The 17,570-nt window shown below is 49.0% G+C and overlaps 1 protein-coding gene across 1 annotated transcript in view; it reads left to right on the top strand.

Annotated features, from left to right (window-relative positions):
* Window positions 1–382: 382 nt before the first annotated feature.
* Window positions 383–17,570, top strand: part of CDYL (chromodomain Y like) — a 97,198-nt gene continuing 80,010 nt past the window's right edge. The window contains exon 1 of the mRNA XM_027524197.1: window positions 383–716. Within this exon, the coding sequence (XP_027379998.1) occupies window positions 693–716 (24 nt within the window). The 5' untranslated portion in view covers window positions 383–692. The remainder of the gene's footprint in view (window positions 717–17,570) is intronic.

The raw sequence follows: 17,570 nt of genomic DNA, 5'->3' as shown, positions 1-17,570 counted from the left end.
CACGGCCCGGCCCGACCTCCGGAGGGCCCTGGGGCGAGGAGGCCCCGCCTCCGCGCGCCGCGGCCACGCCCCCCACGTCGAGGCGGGCGCACGGCCCGGCCCGACCTCCGGAGGGCCCTGGGGCGAGCAGGCCCCGCCCCCGCCCGCGGCCCCGCCCCCGCCTCAGGCCCCGCCCCTTCCTGCCCGCCCGCCTGGCCGCCGAGCCCCAGCGCGGCCCGCCGCTCCCCGCCCCGCCCCGCCCCCCCCGCGCGGGCGGCCCGAAAACCCGGAGCGCGGCTCGGCCGGGCCGGGCAGCCGCACTGGGCATGCTCAGTAGCCGGGGCAGGTTTTTCGGCCGCAAGTAGGAAGCTTTCTGCACTACCGCGGAGAGGGGGAGCCGCGGAGCCCGCGCGCCGCCGTGCACCGCCGCCGCGCCCGCCCCAGCCCGGCCCGGCCCCGCGGCGGCGCGATGAGCCCAAGCCCCAGCCGGCCCGCCGCGGAGTGAGCGCGGCGCGGAGGGCGCGTTGCGCAGCTGCTCCTGCGCACCGACCCGGCCGGCGGCCCGCAGCGGCGGGAGTGAGCGCCCGCCCGCCCGGCGCCGCGCGGAGCAGGAAGCGCAGGCCACGCAGGGACCCGACTGGAACAAAGTGTGGGCCGCCGGCGGCTCGGCGCCTCGCCGGCCCTGCCCCGCGCCGCGCGCCCCGCCGCCCGCCATGGCCTCCGAGGAGCTGTACGAGGTAGCTCCCCTCCCCCGGCCCCCGCCCCGGCCGCGGGTTGCTGGACGGAAGCGCGCGCGCCCGAGTTTGCGGGCCGGGGGCGTCCCGGCCGCCGGGCCGAAGCGCGGACGGGGCCGGAGAGCCGGCGGCTGGGCGCGGGGGCGCCCGGCCGAGCGCTCCAGGGTGGGGGGCTCTCGCCTGCGTGTTTGGGGGGTGGGGGGGCGCGAGGACGAGTGCGACTGTCTCCCGACTCTGCTGCCGGCCCGAGCGCTGCCCGACACCGCGCCGAGAGGGCCGAGCGTTGACCGCATGCTCTAATTAGGTTTGGTATTGTGACCGGAGCCAGGAAATTTAAACCTAACGCGGATCCAACCGTCATTCATTTTTGCGCCGCGGTGGTGCGAGCTTCGAGAAGGGGGCTCCCGTCGGAACCGCGAGTTCTGGGCCGAGGGTTTGCCAGCGTCGACTTGGAGCGGTGCGGTTGTCGGTTTGGATCTCCAGGCGTGTCTTGTGCGCCCCGATGTAACTTCTTGACTCGTTGCAAAGTCGACTTCCTGGGGAGTGCAGACGCTTGGAGAGCACTCTGTGCTTTCGGGTGCGTGTTTGTAAATACAGCTTCGTAAGAGACTTCACTTGTAGATACTCGGTGGGTTCACCTCCGATGCGTTCAGAGACCTGGATGTTTAGGGACGTAAGGAAGCGTCTGTAACGGGTAGAGCTCCTTGGGCCCCCCGCGATCGCTTAATAACAACCGGCTGAGCCTTCCGAGGTGTCCTCTCTGGCCGGTGCGTTACCGCCCTTGGCACAGCATGCGGCTGTGTGTTGCCATCCGTGGTGGCCTTCTAGCAACTTTTTGTGCAAAAGTTCTCTGGAGGAGGCTGCCTTCCGTAGAATCCGTGGTCTGCCCCACATTGTACGTGGTCATTGTACCTTAGCTGGCACTGAAAGTGTGCCATTCTGTTCAAGTCCTTTACACATTGGCTGCCCCCTACTGTATTCACGATGCTGTCTTGGGTCATTTGGGTTCAGTCGTGTCCACTCTTTGCGACCCCGTGGACTGCAACCCGACCAGGCTCCTCTGTCCATGGGATTCTCCAGGCAAGAATAGTGGAGTGGGTGGCCATTTCCTCCTCCAGGGGATCTTCCCAACCCAGGAACTGAACTAGAGTCTCCTGCATTGCCAGGAGGATTCTTTACCCCAAGCCGTTTGGGAAGCCCCATTTAGGGTCCTAAAAGGGGGGGGAAAAAGATCTCCTGTTCTCAAGCCTCCATTCTTTCTAAGAAAGAAAGTGGTGTTTGGAAAAGGCCCGGAAGTAGAGGCTGAGACATACAGCTGGGAGAGTACATAGCACCAGGGCAGGAGGGGTTTTGGTTTCTACATTAGACTGTTGGTGAGGATTTTAGGCCTGAATGCTCAGGCTTCCTTCATTTTTGAGGTTATAAATACACAATCGGGTCACTTGCTCCCTTAGTGTTTGGGTGAGGGTAGCACCTTATACGTGAGTTGTATGTCACGTGTCACCAATTCTTCTGAAGACAGCACCTTCACCACTAGTGCATCGTGAAGCAAATTTAGTTTTTTTGCTTCTTCTGTGTCTTCAGGCTTTCTGCTCTGGTGGCAGCATTCATTTATAAGTCACCTTCTGGGCAGAGCTTGCGTTCATAGAGCATGTCATTGAATGCCTGCCCTGTGGACGCTCCATGGGGAGCCAGGGAGGGACGAGGGACGAACGGGAATGGTTTGTGCCTCCCAAGAGCTTCTGTTGGGAGAACGAAGAACGTCGCAGAGAAACGACCCTCCGGCACGGTGGAGCTCGTCATTCGGAGTTCTGATTTTGGGGGACGGTGTTGCAGGGGGTCCAGTTGAGGTGACAGTCAATAACCGTGGTCAGCCTCTTTCCAAGCGAGTTTTCTCACTTCTCCTTTACTTGTAGGCAGCACTGTGTCTATATTAGGATTGCAAGTTTATCTGAAAGTCCTGCGTAGCGATTGAGAGCCTGGATTTGGAGTCAGAAAACCTAGTTATTGACATCACCTTGAGCAAATTAACCTTGAAAGCTCAGTGTCCTCATCTGTAAAATTGGAACCAAAGCTTCCCTTGTAGCGCTGTGAAGTTTAAATGAAAGAAAACGTGTAAAGCAGACCCCCGGTTCCCAGAGAGAGCGCTCAGAAGGAGATGGTGGTTCTTGTGTTGTAACTGATCTAACATGCCTCTCTGAGGTCTGGTTTGGTTTCTAAAGGTATAGCGTTGTCCTGGTGTAATCAAGGCAGTATTCCTTGTGCGGCAGTTGTTTGAAGTAAACACTGCATCTGGCTGCTCGTCAGGTGGGGAGGGGACCCGTGTGGGAAGCACCCAGATACGTTAGTAACCAGTTCCCGGGGCACCAGTTGCCTGGTCTTGTCCAGTTCTGCTTAAATCGAAGTGGAAGTTTCTTGTTTGGGCTCCACCTCCACAATTCCACAGGGATATGTTGACAGAGAGGAAGTTCAGAGTCTTGCTTTTTGAAGTAACTTGGGATGGTAAGAACAGGGCGTCTCCTGTAGCCTCTTGAACTGGGGTGAGTTCCTTAACTTTTGTTTTCTCACCTGAAAAGAAATGAGACCTCTGACACTTAGCACGGTTTCTGGTCTGAAGTGATAGGTCCTTGGTCAATGGTGAAGTGGTCACGGTAGCCGTGCCTCGTGAGTACAGAAGAGAACAGAGCCCAGCGAGGGGGAAGCAGCATCAGCCTTTTCCAGCATTGAAGAGCTCTTGTTGGTTGAGGGGCAGAATCGATTTACCTGCTGCGTCTCCAGCAGCTAGGATCAGGGGAGGCAGATTTTTCTACATTCACCCATCCTGCGAAGTTTATAGTGTACAGAAGAAGTCAGGCATCCTTTAGGTCAGGGACCCACACACTTTGTGTAGAGGACCAGGTAGTTGTTAATACCAGAGACCTTGCAGGCCAGGTGGTCTGTTACCACTGCTCAGCTCTGCTGCTGTCGCTCAGAAGCATCCATAGGCCATGCTCCAGTAAAACTTTTCCTGGGTGGTAAAATTCAAATTTCATATAGTTTTTACATGTCATGTAATTGTCTTCCTTTTTTTAAAAAAAGAATCACTTGGAAATGTGAAGAAAAATACAGTCAGCCTATGGATTCTACGAAACAGGCAGTGGGCTCGATCAGTCCTGTGGGTCTTGGTTTGCTGACCTCAGCTTTAGACGGTCAGCTGTTCTGGAGGCAGGGTTTGCACGGGGCTGGGGAGCATGGAGGGTGGGGTGTGGAGCAGTTAAAGGGCTTCTAACCCCTGTCCCAGCGCTAGGCTTTAGAGCCAGAAGTGTGGGTTCCAGTCTTCCCTTCTGGGTCAGGAAGGGAAGAGCTGTGTATCTTAAGTAGCTGAATCTCCCCCAAACTTCCTCATCTGTGAAATGGGAATGATGACCACTGCTTCAGAGAAGAGGGAAGCCTGAGTAACATTAGCATCTCAGAGCAGTTGGTAACTTTACCCTATGAAACATCTTTATCTTCTTCCATTCTTTAAAAAAAAAAAAAAAAAAAGAACCACCGCCCGCTCACACCTTGAAAGCAGACTTTCTTTCCTTTGAGATTTCAAAGTGTCAAGTGAATTGATTTTATCACCAAAGAAAAACCCTGAACTCCAGAGGATCTTAATTTATCTAGTGGTCAAATAAGCATTAGGTTGAATTCATGTGGGCTGAGCGAAGACTCTAAAACAATGGAAACAGTATTCTTTTACCTTGATCATTCTTTTTCTCATTGGGTGTGGGCTTTTCTCCCCCTGAAAACTAGTGTAATAGCTAATTTAAATTACAGGAAGACCTCAGTTTTCTGGTCTTGGCCTTCTGAGAGAATATTTATCCAACACATGGGTGTTTCAGGCAATCAAAAATGGAAGTAAGCTTTTAAGAATGGAACTACATCTGGCTTATAAAACATGTTTTCAGGTTGATTAGTTTGGAATGATAATCAAGATTTGGGGGAGAGTTAAGTGTTTGGAGTCTTTCTCCTCCCTTTGGGATAAGATTGTGCCCCTCTCCTGTGCATTGCGAAACTTTTCCATACACGGACCAGAAGCACAGTTATAAATCAGATTGTCCGTGTAGTTCGGATGGAAGTCACAAAGGTCAGGAGACCGTCCATGAACGTTGGTCAAGATGAACCAGCATCTGTAGTGTGTGGCTTGTTGGCTCTTAAGATTGAGATCCCCTGAAATAAGAAAAGAGAGAGAACCTAGAGCCTGTTTTACACAGTGAGGTAAGTTAGAGAAAAACAGGTGTCATGTATTAGACAGACATATAGGAAATCTAGAGAAATGGTACCGAGGAAGAGACGCGGACATAGAGAACACACCTGTGGACACAGTGGGGAGGAGGGGGTGGGATGAACTGAGGGTGGCTTGGAAACACACACTAGCATGTGTAAAACAGCTAGTGTGACACGGGGAGCTTGGCCCTTGCTGTGTCAGCCTAGAGAGGTGGGATGGTGGGAGGGAAGTTCAAGAGGGAAGGGACGCGCGGAGTCACGTTGTTGTAGGGGAGAAGCCAACATGACATCGTAAATCAATTTTCCTCCAACTAAAAAAAACTAAAATAGAGTTATTTGCTGGAATTGTGTGGTAGCAGAGTCACGTGTGTGTGTTCTGAAAATTAACGCAGTCTGTGAAACGTGAATTGCTGAGGGCGTTTATGCATCTGCCTGGTCAGGAGGAGGGAGACATCTCCTGTGCATCTCCTTTGAATTTGCTTCCAGCTCCTGTGTACTTACGTTTTTCTGTTCTTGCTGGGATACCTAAGACGTCTTGTGCTCTATAATGATTTTAACCACCGAACGTATTTTCATGATATGTGGGACATGCTTCATTAAGTTTTGAGTGTCTGAGCTACATAAATCCGGGTCTGAGTCGAGCTTTTGAAAGGGGTCTTTATTTGTATATTGTGTGTGTCTGTAGGCACACAGCATCGTCGTGGGTCTTATTAAAATGCAGATTTTGGGCCCCAAACTCTAAGTTTGTAATTTGCTGTGTTTGGATGGAGACTAGACCAGATTTTGGGTCCCAAACCCTAAGCTTGTAATTTGCTGTGTTTGAATGGAGACCAGAATCTCTGCTTCACACACCTTCCTTCTTAAGGGTGGATTTGGGAACCTCCGGATTGCACCAGCCTGTTTTGACAACACCGAGGGGTCGGGATGTGCCTTTGCAGAAGTAGGGCTCCAGGTGGACCGCACGAGTCCATTTTGCAGGCTCTTTGACTGTTGTTGCCCCTGGTTAACCGGGTGGTTCCAGGAAGTGGGCATTAAAAACACTCAGTCCTGAGGTTAGGGACTGTTTCTGGAACGTCTTGTTTTTCTGTCTCCATCATTTGGCGTACTTGTGCACCAGGATGTAAGGTTGGTGTGGGCTGTCCTTAAGAATTCTTTTCTGGCCGTTATTTCCCACAGTTCAGATTTTGCAGCAGTTGTACTGATTGTCGGATTATGTTTTAATGATAGAGTGAATTAAAGGAATGACTTACCTCCAGATTCCTCCTCCCCAGACTTGATGCCCAGGTGTTCCTTTTATACTCAGCCCCTCATTGGCCTATGTGGTTTTAAGTCTGGGATGGGGAGAATGTCTAACTTTACTGTTTCCCACACAGACTTAACTCTCTCCAGCTTTTTAAGCTGGTCAAGGCCTGGGAGGACCCATGTCTGGGGAAGGTCTTTTGCTTTGGTGTGAAAATTTGTTCAGGTCCTAAATGTTTTTCTGGGGAAGAGGATCAGCAGCTTTTTTCTGTTTCTCAGAGGGATCTAGGACTCCCAGAAAAGAATCAAACTTGTTCTTGAGACCTTTGAGCTAAAATGGGGGTTTCATGCCCCTTCATTGACCACTTTGACATCATTTTTGCCAAACTCTGTTCTGCTTCAGCCAGAACCTGCAGCGAAGCAATGCCCAGACCTCATGACCGGGTGTGAGGCTGTATGCTGTTGGCAGCCTGTAAGTGGCTCTTCTTGGGATTTTACATCCGTGAAGCCTGCAGTTACTATTTCCGCTCCACTTCTGATGATGCAAGGACTTCAGGTCCTGTAGCACTGACCCACCCCGAAACTCGCATGCTGTTGTTTTCCAGCGATCGGCACCCTGTGTGCACAAAACCTCATCGAGAGACCCTTGCTGTTCCACACAGACAGCATTTGTTCAGCTTCACCTGCACCTTTGCCAGTTTCTTTGATTATCAGTCTTATCTCGGAACTTTCCTTCTGGGTTTTTTTTTTCTGCCCCCTTTCTCAAGTATATCCTTCAGAGATTTCTCAAGTGAGGGGTTGTTGGTGGGAAAGTCTCTGGTTTTCTGATCACCTGGAAATGTCTTTATTTTGCCCTCATTTTTATTTAGAATCAAATCAGTTGCTTGAGTATTTTCCTTCAGCATCCTGAAGCTGTTATTCCCGTGACCTCTGGTTCCCCCATTTTGTTGAGGGGGAGGCGTGCGTTCTGCCCCTGGCGCTCTGGGATCCTCTCCTTGTCTTTGGTGTCTCTAGTCTGGTTACTGTGCGTCTCTCCTGTTTATTGACCCTTTGGTGTATGTCGTGCTTTCCTTGTGGACTTGTGCCTTGCCAGTTCTGAAAGATTGTTGGCCATCTTATCATCTGATCCCACTGGGCTTCTAAACTCCCCCCAGAACCCCAAGGGGGCACTCACTGGACCTCCCACGTCTTGCTGTCTTGTAGGCATCTCCTTGTTTCTGTTTTGTTTGCATTCTGGGTATGTCCTTAGATCTCACTTCTGGTTCACTAATGAGCTGTGTCTAATCATCCATTAACTCATCCATTGAGTCTTTCATTTTAACAGTTGTATTTTTTGCTTCTAAATGTTCTGGTCCTCCGCCTCCCATCCTCATCAGTCTGGCTGGCTTTCTTCCTCTTTGGTGTTTGTCTACTTTTATGACTGACTGACTTATGGTTGGGTTGGGTTGGAGGAAGTTCCTGGGGCTCATGGATATTTTCCTTGCTTACCGCAAGCCCAGTGAGGTGTTAAGAGTTGTATTTTATTGATGATCTAGTTATTTTGCAGTGAGAGTGCCTTTCGGAAACTTGTTTGCTTTTTTTTTTTTTTGCCAGGATCTGAAGAAATGGTTCTGATTTGGAATTTGTGGTGTCACAAGTATGGATCAAGAGCTTGAGCCAACACTTAAGGTTTACCTAAAGATAGAATGCAAAGAAAGTGTGGATTTCAGGGGTAACTTGATGCAAATGGACGTAAGAGTTAGAGTGAGTGCTTCTGAAAGTGTACCGCACCGTCACTCTGCCTTCCCGCTCTACACACGATTCTTGTCTGACTTCCCTCCGCCTAAGGTTGGCCTGTGGGCTTGGCCGGAGCCAGTGAAGCCACAGCGTTTGGCCTGCTTGGCCCACCTCTGCCCCGCCCCCATCCCTCCCCTGCCTCTGTGGTGCCAGGACATGGTGGCTTCACCAGCTGGGCAGCCCCAGTGCCCATCCTCATTCAGAAGCTTATCAGAATAGGTCACCGTTAGCAGGAAACCTCCCTCCTCTTCAGACTCTGGGTGACTCATTTCCTTTTTGTTTTGCGATACTGATGATTTGTGTTTGTTTAAGCATTACTTATAGGTAAGTAACGCATAAGTCAGTCAAGTAAGCATTACTTCCCAGGTGGCTCAGATGGTAAAGAAACCGCCTGCCAACGCAGGAGATGCTGGTTCGATCCCTGGGTCAGGAAGATCCCCTGGAGAAGGAAATGGCAACCTACTCTGGTGTTCTTGCTTGGAAAATGCCACGGAGTCCGAGGAGCCTGGCAGGCTAAGTCCATGGGGTCTCAGAGAGTCGGACACGAGTTAGCAACTAACAACAACGGTGCGTGACTTTTTCTAGGTATTAAATATGATGAATATTTTCTCCTGGTAAGATTGGCTGTCTGTTTTTGGGGTTATGTTAGTGCCTCATCTGAGGGTATGAATCTGGTGAGCCGTTACTAATTGCTGACTTTCAGCTGAAATACAAATGTTATATAGTGGCTGGAGTTGCATCATTTGAAATTATACCGTTTATGTGAGAATTGTGCATTTAGGTGTCTTGTTTGAAAAGCCATATGGTGTTTTGGAGGAAAGTTATTTCTGAACTTGATACAAATAATTTGAAGGAAAAGTGTGTTCCTGGAAAGCGTATTTGAAATATTGGCCACAGCGTTTATGTTTACCTGCTGGGTGCAAAGTGTGTGTGTGGGGGGTCTAACCAATAGTGTCCTCTAGTTGGAGAAGTGAGCACGGTATTTTTGGGAAGTAGCTTTACTTTTTGTTTTTGCCACATGAGGCTTTCAAGAGGTTGGTAGTTAGCAGCCTTTGTTGGTTGACAGCCCGGCTTCCCCACCCTGGGTTGGTTGCAGGTCACGAATGCCTTTGGTTACAATGGTGACGTTTTTCATCAGTAGATGACTGTTGGGAGTTCAGAGCAGCCCAGAGTTGCGGGCAGATTGTCTTAGCATGTAACTGATCTGGAAGCCTCAGCTGCTCAGAAAATGTGAGAACCAGGGCCGAAGTGCTCCTGACCATAACAGGTTGTCACACCGCAGACGCACCGAACGCTCCAGGTCTCTCTCGGAGGCCGATCCCCTGTATTTTCGGCACGATGCGCTTGGGCTCCCTGGCTTCCTTAGTGTGTTAGGAGCAGAGAGCTGGAAGGGGAGAGGGAGCCGCTGAGGGCAGGTGAGCCGGCCTGAGGGAGTGGCTCTCGAGACAGGCTGCAGAGGGACACTGGCGGTGGCACCTGTGGTCACAGATCACAGGGACTCCTGAGCCCCTCCAGCTGCCGAAGAGCCTGTTTACAGAGAGAAAAGCCCTGGGTTGAAAAGAGAGATCAAAAATGACTTGTAAGAAGTTGGGGGATGTAAGCGACAGAGCTCAGTTTAATTCTGTGGTCATTTCTCCAAAGTGTCCCGCTCAGGGATTCCTGACAGTGGAGGAGAGAGCGAACGTCGTCATCAGGCAGGGAGGGAAGGGGGTTGCGGGCCCCACCTGGCTTTCAATCTTCTCATCCTCTGGAAACTTCTGTGGAGCCAACAGTGTGCTGCACGGAATGATCTTTGGCTTGACAAGTGTTTTAAGAGTGATTGCCAGTTAATGCTGCTCCATAAATCTTTGGGCCGGTTTGATGCTTCAGGAAGACGAGCCGGGAGTTGGTATCTTTGTTCAGCTCCTCACCAGCCCCTTAACCCCGGGTTAAGGGCAGGGATAGGCCCTGTCCTCTTCTGTGGCGGCGCTGGATGGCAGAAGGATTAGCTGATTTTGGTGAAATGTGAATGAAAATATTTGAACTGAGTCACCAATAAACAATTTAAGAAATCTTGTTTCAGCCCTTTTTTGTAACCCTTGACGTTGGAAAGACATTTAGTTTCTGTCTGAAGTCGTCTGGGTGTTGAATGAAGGTGCAGGGACAGTTTCCTCCTCTGCTTCTCCGAGGAGCAGGGTGCTGGCGCTGGGCCCGCCTGCTGCGTGCCTCCCGACCCTGGGCTGGCCAGAGCCCACAGGAAATGTCCTGTCTCCCGGGCTCCGTCCCTCATTGCTTGCTCCCTCCATCCTGCATCTCCCGTCCCCTCGGCTAGGTTGGTCCCTGCAGCCTGATTTCCGTCTGCAAAGAGCCCTTGGAGGCCCTTGACCCAAACAGGCCCTGGCTTGTTGCTCCGCTCGGAGCTCTGCAAGTGGGCGTCCGGCTGCCCCCTTGGCTCACCTCACTTCTCATCCGTGCGGTTCAGAGGGAACCTCCTGACCTGCCTGACACCTCAGAGTCCTGAGGAGGCGGCCCTGGCTCTCCAGTCCCCCCACCCCCCAGACTTAGTCCTCTGACTTCCCTCCTCTCGAGGGTGTACCCTTTGCACTCACAGCAACAGGTATGACTGTTGTGTGATCACTCTTAAGGGAGGAGCAGCGTGTGTGGAGGTGGGGGTGCTGCCTTGACCAGGACTTGTGGAGCCTCCTGTCTTGGTGTATACAGGTGTACATAGGCAGTCAGCGTAGACGGCTGATCGGCACAGACAGGGGAGAAGGCCCCCTCCAGAGTTACCTGCACCACTGGCTTCCGCTCCTCCTCGAGCTTTCTGAGACAGTAGCGTTTCCTCCAGCTGGGGGAAATGCCGGAGTCGACCAGCCCCCCTTTCTTGCTGGCCCGGCTCTGTGACCTGACAAGCCTCCCCCAAAGGCTCCTCTGTGTCCCCCCAGGGACAGAAGCCTCAGAGAGTCGCACTAAAGCACCCGCTGCCCGAGGAGAAAGGGGCTTGAGATCCTCGTGTGGGTGCAGGTGGGCTTCAGGGGCCGTGTGCACTGGGGGCTGGTGGCCCCGGGGGTGGCTGCAGGGTCTGCTCTGAACGGAAGCTCTCGTCTGATCTCTCTGTCTCCCTGGGTCAGGGGACGGGAGCCGAGGTCGTCGTCTCCCGCCTGCTGCTCTGCTGTGCTCTCCCCTTCCTGCACATCAGGCAGTGCAGCGTTGAACTGTTCACGGAAGTTTAATGAGAGAACCGAGTGAACAATAGCATCGCTCTGTCTTTCCAAACCAACTTCTGAACTGAATCCAGCTTTGCTTGCCGCTTATCTGTCGTCCCTCCCCTTTCCTGGAAGGTTTTGTCCTGAGTGGGAGACGGAGTTCTCAGTCCGGTTGGACGTCGTTCTCGGTCTAGGCTGGGTCATCGGTCAGGTTTCTGCTTGTCTGCTACGTGTAGGAGGTTAGTAATGATACAAAAACACGGGGAACCAGTGGGGAGGTTTACCCTTCTCTGTGTTCCATATACTTCAGCAGGGGTTAGTGAGGAGCTATTTGGTTAACATTCTTAAATGATGTATGGGTTTGTTAAAAGTGGCATTTGAAAAATTTCAAGAGAGTTTATAATGATACCCTTTAAATGTGAACCTTGCTTAAACCTTAAAAAACTCTTTAAGTTTGGATGATCGGTTAACCATGATGTGACATTCTGTCTGTGTATGTGAAGGTGGTGCCCGTGATAAAGGACCTGCCTGCTAGTGCAGGAGACACGAGAGACGCAGGTTTGATCCCTGGAGGAAGGAATAACAACCCGCTCCAGTGTTCTTGCCTGGAGAATCCCATGGACAGAGGAGCCTGGCGGGCTACAGTCCATGTGGTCACACGCCTGAAGCGTCTTAGCACACACGCAGATCTTTTGCAAGCTTTATAAAAGTTTCTCAGAGTCTGGGAGGCGTTACCCCCGGGTGAGTTAGGGTTTATGTTAAGGTGTTAGAGATTATTCTCCAAGACACATGCTAGCTAAAACCTTAACAACAACAAAAGGAATCCAGTAACTGTTCTTGCCACGAGCACTGGAGTTTTAAGGGTTTCTTATTTCTTGAACTCATGATAGTATAAGTTAACAGACAGTGGTGGTTCAAAAAAACAAGCAGGATCCCAACCAGCATCCTCCCTTGCCTTTCTCCCCAAGGCCTCCATCCTTGGGATCACTAAGTAGACGTAGAGAAGATGTGACTAAAACAGCAACATTTTCTCATGTGGCTCCTGGGAGCTCCCGGGAATTACTGTGCCCAGCAGCGTGGAAGTCTCTGTATGGACCTCAAACTGGTGACTAATTATAGGGTAGAGAATGAACCGGCTTTGTATGAGATTAAGGGAATTTGCCAGGAGCAAGAACTTAATGCATCAACACAGATAACAGTTTTTGAATATCACCAAGGATTGTAGGTTGAACAGTTGGCTATAACGAAGCACAAATCACTGATGGAAAGAAAGGTCAGAGGTTCCACTCGCCCAGAATTTTGTCCAAAAGAGAATTTGAAAGTGTGTGGGAAACCACTCTTGATTTACAGCATATCACCAGCTTAACTCACTAAAACTTTATAGTTTAGAATTACTCTTTCTCAGATTCATTTTCTGTGAATTTTTGGCGCCATGGGGGATATTCAAAAGGCTGTCTGAGGGCAATCCTAAAAGAGGAGAAAGTCCCGAGAATGTTTGGTGTTGTCAGCAGCTTCTTTGAAATAAAGAGTTTGGTCTCTTAAGGTCACTTCTACTTGAATTAGCTGACACTCGTTTGGCAGGCAGGTACTTTGAATTTGATGGTCTCATCACCGTACTCAGGGTTTGTACATAAAGGCTCTGTGCGTGTCTAAGGAGAAAAGAAGGTGGAAGTCAAAGGGGGAAAAAAGCATCCCCTGCTCTAACAACCAGGTTATCCAGCATAAACCATAGAGGCCCATCTTTAGGGACAGCTCTGTGCATGAATGCAGATAGAAGGGTGCACTTACAAGTCACAGTTATTTCATAAGAACAGAATTATATCCATGCTGCTCAGAAGACACACAGACGTTAGCACTGAAGGAGTTGTGTATCATGGTATAAAAACCTTTTTATGTTAATCGGTTCATTTTTCTTACTTTTTTCTTGACTTGTTGAAGTTCTTTGTAATTAATCCTCGTTGTTATTTGTCTTGTAAATATGCATGCATCCTCACTCTTAAAAGATTTTAAAATCCGTAACATACGTATTTCACCCACAAAGTTAATGAAAATTTACATTTTAATGTGATCCAGTTTTTCTTCCTCATTTCATTTCTCATTTAGGAAATGCTTCCTATCCCCAGATCACTGTCGTCTTCTCATCCACAACTTTTGCGTCTTATGGTGAGAAAGCCCCGCGGTTTGTTTTCATGGTGTGTGCTGGGATCTGGTTTGTCTTTCAGCTGTGGATCGTCTGCTGGGTCTGTTGAACCGGTCACCCTCTCCCCGGACCTGTCTGCCCCTCTGCCGTGTGTGAAGTCTCCGTGTGTGTGCACACGCGTGCGCCAGTTTCTTCTGTTTACCTGATGTTTGTCTCGCCCTGATCACACCTGACTGTTGCATTCGGTACGGCTTTATAATAAGCCTGGGAAACTTGCCCTGCCGGATACGCTGACCTTGTTCTCTTTTCTGAAAGATGGCTCAGCAGCTGGTGGCGGTGCGTTCTTCCTCTTCCCCGCCAGGCCGGGGCTGCGTGCGTGGGTCCCTCGGTGGCACTGGAGGTGCACAGTCCCACCCGGTGCTCAGCTTCTCATGGTGCCAGCAGGCTAAGTGGGGTGGCAGCCGGGGGCTCGGGTTGTGGGTTCATTTTATGTTGTCAGAGAAGGCCCCACCGATACTGTGACGTTTGGGGCTTGAAAAGGAAGGAATGCCCCTGGAGGCTGGTGTGTCTGGAGCTGGAGAGACAGCTGGTACCTGAGGTCGGGGTCTGGGGTCCAAGCAGGGGCCCTTTGTACATGCGCCCAACACTCTGAGTTTGGTCTTTACTGAGGCGGGGAGCCTTGGGAGGGGTGACATACTCAAATTCACATTTTTAAAGGGTTGTATTGGATGCTGTTATATACAGAGAACCAGCTGGGGCCGGACTAGGGAGGAAGTAGAGTTGCTGGCGTTTGATACCCGGGGGGCGGGTGGAGTAGTGAGTGCTTGCCCCCGGGGTCTGTGTCGAGGGTGGAGCTGAGCCTGACTCAAGGATTGGGTGTGATGGAAGGAGAAGAAGCGGAAAGAACCCGGGGTTTTCCGGCTGGCGTCACTCGGAGAATGGGGTCGGCCAATTAGTTGTTCAGACGGGCGTGACTGCTCAGGGCTCGGCTTTCGTTTTGTCGCTGGGGAGATCTAAGGGGGTGAATAAGTGGGAGTTGGGTTTTGGACGCGTTAAGTTCGAGATGCCTTTTAGACATCCAGGCATGGGTGGGCGGCAGCGGCGGCGCTCCAAGCCCAGCGTGTAGGGCACGTGCTTCGGCGGGAGGTGCTTTGGGGGATGTCCGCCTCTGCAGAGCTGGTGCGATTCCCCTCACTGACCTGCACTCGGAGTTCGTCCGTCCTCATTGGATAAACCTGGGGCTTCTCAGGTGGCGCAGTGGTCACAGAACTCATCTGCCGGTGCAGGACACACAAGAGACTCGGGTTCGATCCCGGGGTCAGGAAGATTTCCCGGAGGAGGGCATGGCAGCCGGCTACCGCCCGCGGGGTCGCAGAGTCGGACACGACTGAGGCGAGTCAGCCCCCACGGTATACGACCGTGGTTTTAAAAGCCGGGGAAGGAGGGTCCCCAGGCGGTGAGTGGAGGTGGAGAAGAGACGTGGAAGTTGGATGTTGCGTCCATTCTTACGTAGAGCTGGCGGGGCGGGGGATGAAGATGCTGCGGAGGAGACCCAGAGGCGGTGTGGGCAGCAGAGCAGGAGAAAGACGGCGGCGCGCTGCAGCAGGCGAGGAGCACTTCAGGGAGGAGGGACGACTGTGTTGTGTGCCGCTGGGACGACCTAGGATTGACCTGTAGGTTTGGCAGCGGCTGGTGGGGGAGTCCAGGGACTACACCTGGCGTGGGCTCGTGAGAGCGTGGGAAAAGAGAGACGGAGGCAGTTCTCAGGACCAGTTTTTCCAAAAGGGAGCCAGGAGGGCTGGGTAGGCTCCACAGTTTGTTTGCTTTAAGGTAGAGATTATAGTGTTGTATGATGCTGGGGAGGAGCTAATGGGAAGGAGAGATGAATGAATCAGGAGATGGGGGCGGGAGGGTGGAAGCTGTCTCTCTCTCACCGCTCCCCACCTTTTGGTTCTTAACTAATGTTTTATTACCCACTTTTAAAAGTTCTTCACAGCCTTTCTTAGATTTATTCAGTTATATTTTCTAACTAGTTAATAATTTGTGCATGGGAAGGCTGTTTATGCTCCATCGCTGTGTCCAGCCACCTTTTTGAACTATCTCATTTGAAAATATAGTGGATGCTTTTGGATTTATATGTAGATAATCATCTTGTGGAAATAGGGATGACCGTATACTTTTTCTTTTCAAATTTATACCTGTTAGTTGTTAACCTTGTTACTTTGGCTGGGCCATCAGTACAGTGTTGAGTATCAGTTATAAAAACAAGCATTCTTACTTTAAATTCTGAGAGTTCTATAAAATTTTATTATTAAGGAAAAGCTGTAGATAGTTGCTAAGATACCTTTTTTAAAAAAGAATCTGGTTGAAGTTCTCTTATTTCTAGCATGTGAGGAATTCTTAATCCTGAATGGTTGATGAATTGTATGGGATGTGCTTTCTGCATTTATTAAAGATTGTCATTTCAGCCCCTCGTTCCTTTGAATATTTTAATGTATATTAATATATTATCTGATGTTAAGCCATCCTTGCATTTTTGGGATAAACGCTAGTCATACTGTATTATTGTATGTGTTGTAATAGTCCCTTGAAAGAAAGGTAACCAATTTATTATTTTTTTAAATTATGAAACACTTGCTGAATCCTTGGATTTTCTGTGTTTTGATTTTCTATTTCTGAAATTTTCACCTGTCTATAAAATCATCTGAACTTCTGTTTCCTTTTAAAATGGAAGAGCTATTTGATTATTCATTAGAGAATTACCTTGTATTGATTTATTGGTGCTTTCTATTAAGTCACTTGCAGACTAAAGTTTTTTATATTAGAGTATTTTAGGATATTTAAAAACCTATACATACTGGATCTATGATTATATACCTTGGACATGCTTTTGTTTTTTTGTGCTTTTTTCTTACAAATATTTTATCTCATTTGATTCTTTTTTAAAAGAATTCATTTTTTGTTTTATTGATTCTGTATATCTTCTACCTTATTGCTTGCTCTTGGTTTCCTTCTACCTTCTTTTGTTCTCTGGTTCTTTTCCTCGCTTACTGAGTTGAACATATGCTGTTCTTTAATGAAGGCTTTAAAATTACCTTGTGAGCTCAGCTTTAGCCACATCATACAAGTTTTATTTTTTAAACCTTAAGTCTCTTTAGATTTTTCTATTTATTTAAAGTAAATTAACTTGTTTGCTTGATTAGGATTCTTTTTTCATGTTTTAAGATCCAAAAACTATTAAAAAAATTACAGCCCCACAAGGAGTTTGTCTATTTTTGAGTACTTAAATGTACTTAAATTTAAATATTCTTAAAGTGAAAATATTTCTTTACTATGTACTTTCTAATTGAATTACCCTGTGGTCTTTATGAAATTTTAATTCTGGAGGTTTCCTTCTGTGATCTTATAAAAGGGATTAAGTTCAAGATTTGTTTGGTTCAGAGTTGTGTGTGTGTGTATATATACTCACACACACAACACACACACGTGCGTGTGAAAGGTTAGGTGTTTATTGAGCATTGACTGTACACCCTGCAATGTGTAGTGCTCCTTTGAATGAATTTTTTTCCATCAAATTTGTTTCCATATGTTGCTACACTAACATGTTTTGGGTAGTATTTTCTAGTCATATCTTTTTCCTTTTTAATTTAAAAAAGTCTGGTTCTATTTAGAAGTGTCTCTTGATAGCAACATATAGTAAGATTTTTAACACTTCAGTGTGATGTCTTTTATGAGCTTAGTGTTACGCTTTCTGAACCATTTGGGCTTGTTAAAATGTTTGCTCTTTTATCCTTTTTTTCCCCAGTCATTTGTTGGTTTGAGAGGTTTTTCTGTATGGATTGGGTATTTCTTCATTCTTCTGGTTGGAAGATACAGATTGTTGACTGACCTTGTGGTTGCCATTAATTTTTTAAAAATCTGCTTAACTGTTAATCCGAATGATCGAATCATTCAGTGATTTCTTCTGAAATGTGACAGGGACATTGTATTCTTTACCTTTTGAGTATATCTATTCACTGCATCTTATGCTCACTGAGAATGTTTCTGTTCTTTTTAATGTACCAGAAGTGGGATATGCATGTAATATGTTTTAGTTAAGTTTATCTGTCTTCCTTGAGAGCATAAAGGACATACCTCACTATTCTTCATTGAGATCTCCAACCTCACCTCCACTTGATCAAGATTATTGTCTAGTATTTGTTCTCTTTTAAAAATAAACCAATAAAAAAAAAATCACAAGTTTGAATGTTTGTTTCACTTAGCTCTTCC

Source organism: Bos indicus x Bos taurus, chromosome 23 (assembly GCF_003369695.1).
Source record: "Bos indicus x Bos taurus breed Angus x Brahman F1 hybrid chromosome 23, Bos_hybrid_MaternalHap_v2.0, whole genome shotgun sequence".
Classification (NCBI taxonomy): domain Eukaryota; kingdom Metazoa; phylum Chordata; class Mammalia; order Artiodactyla; family Bovidae; genus Bos; species Bos indicus x Bos taurus.
The sequence above is the reverse complement of the archived record's forward strand: the minus strand, read 5'-3'. Positions and strand labels throughout refer to the sequence as shown.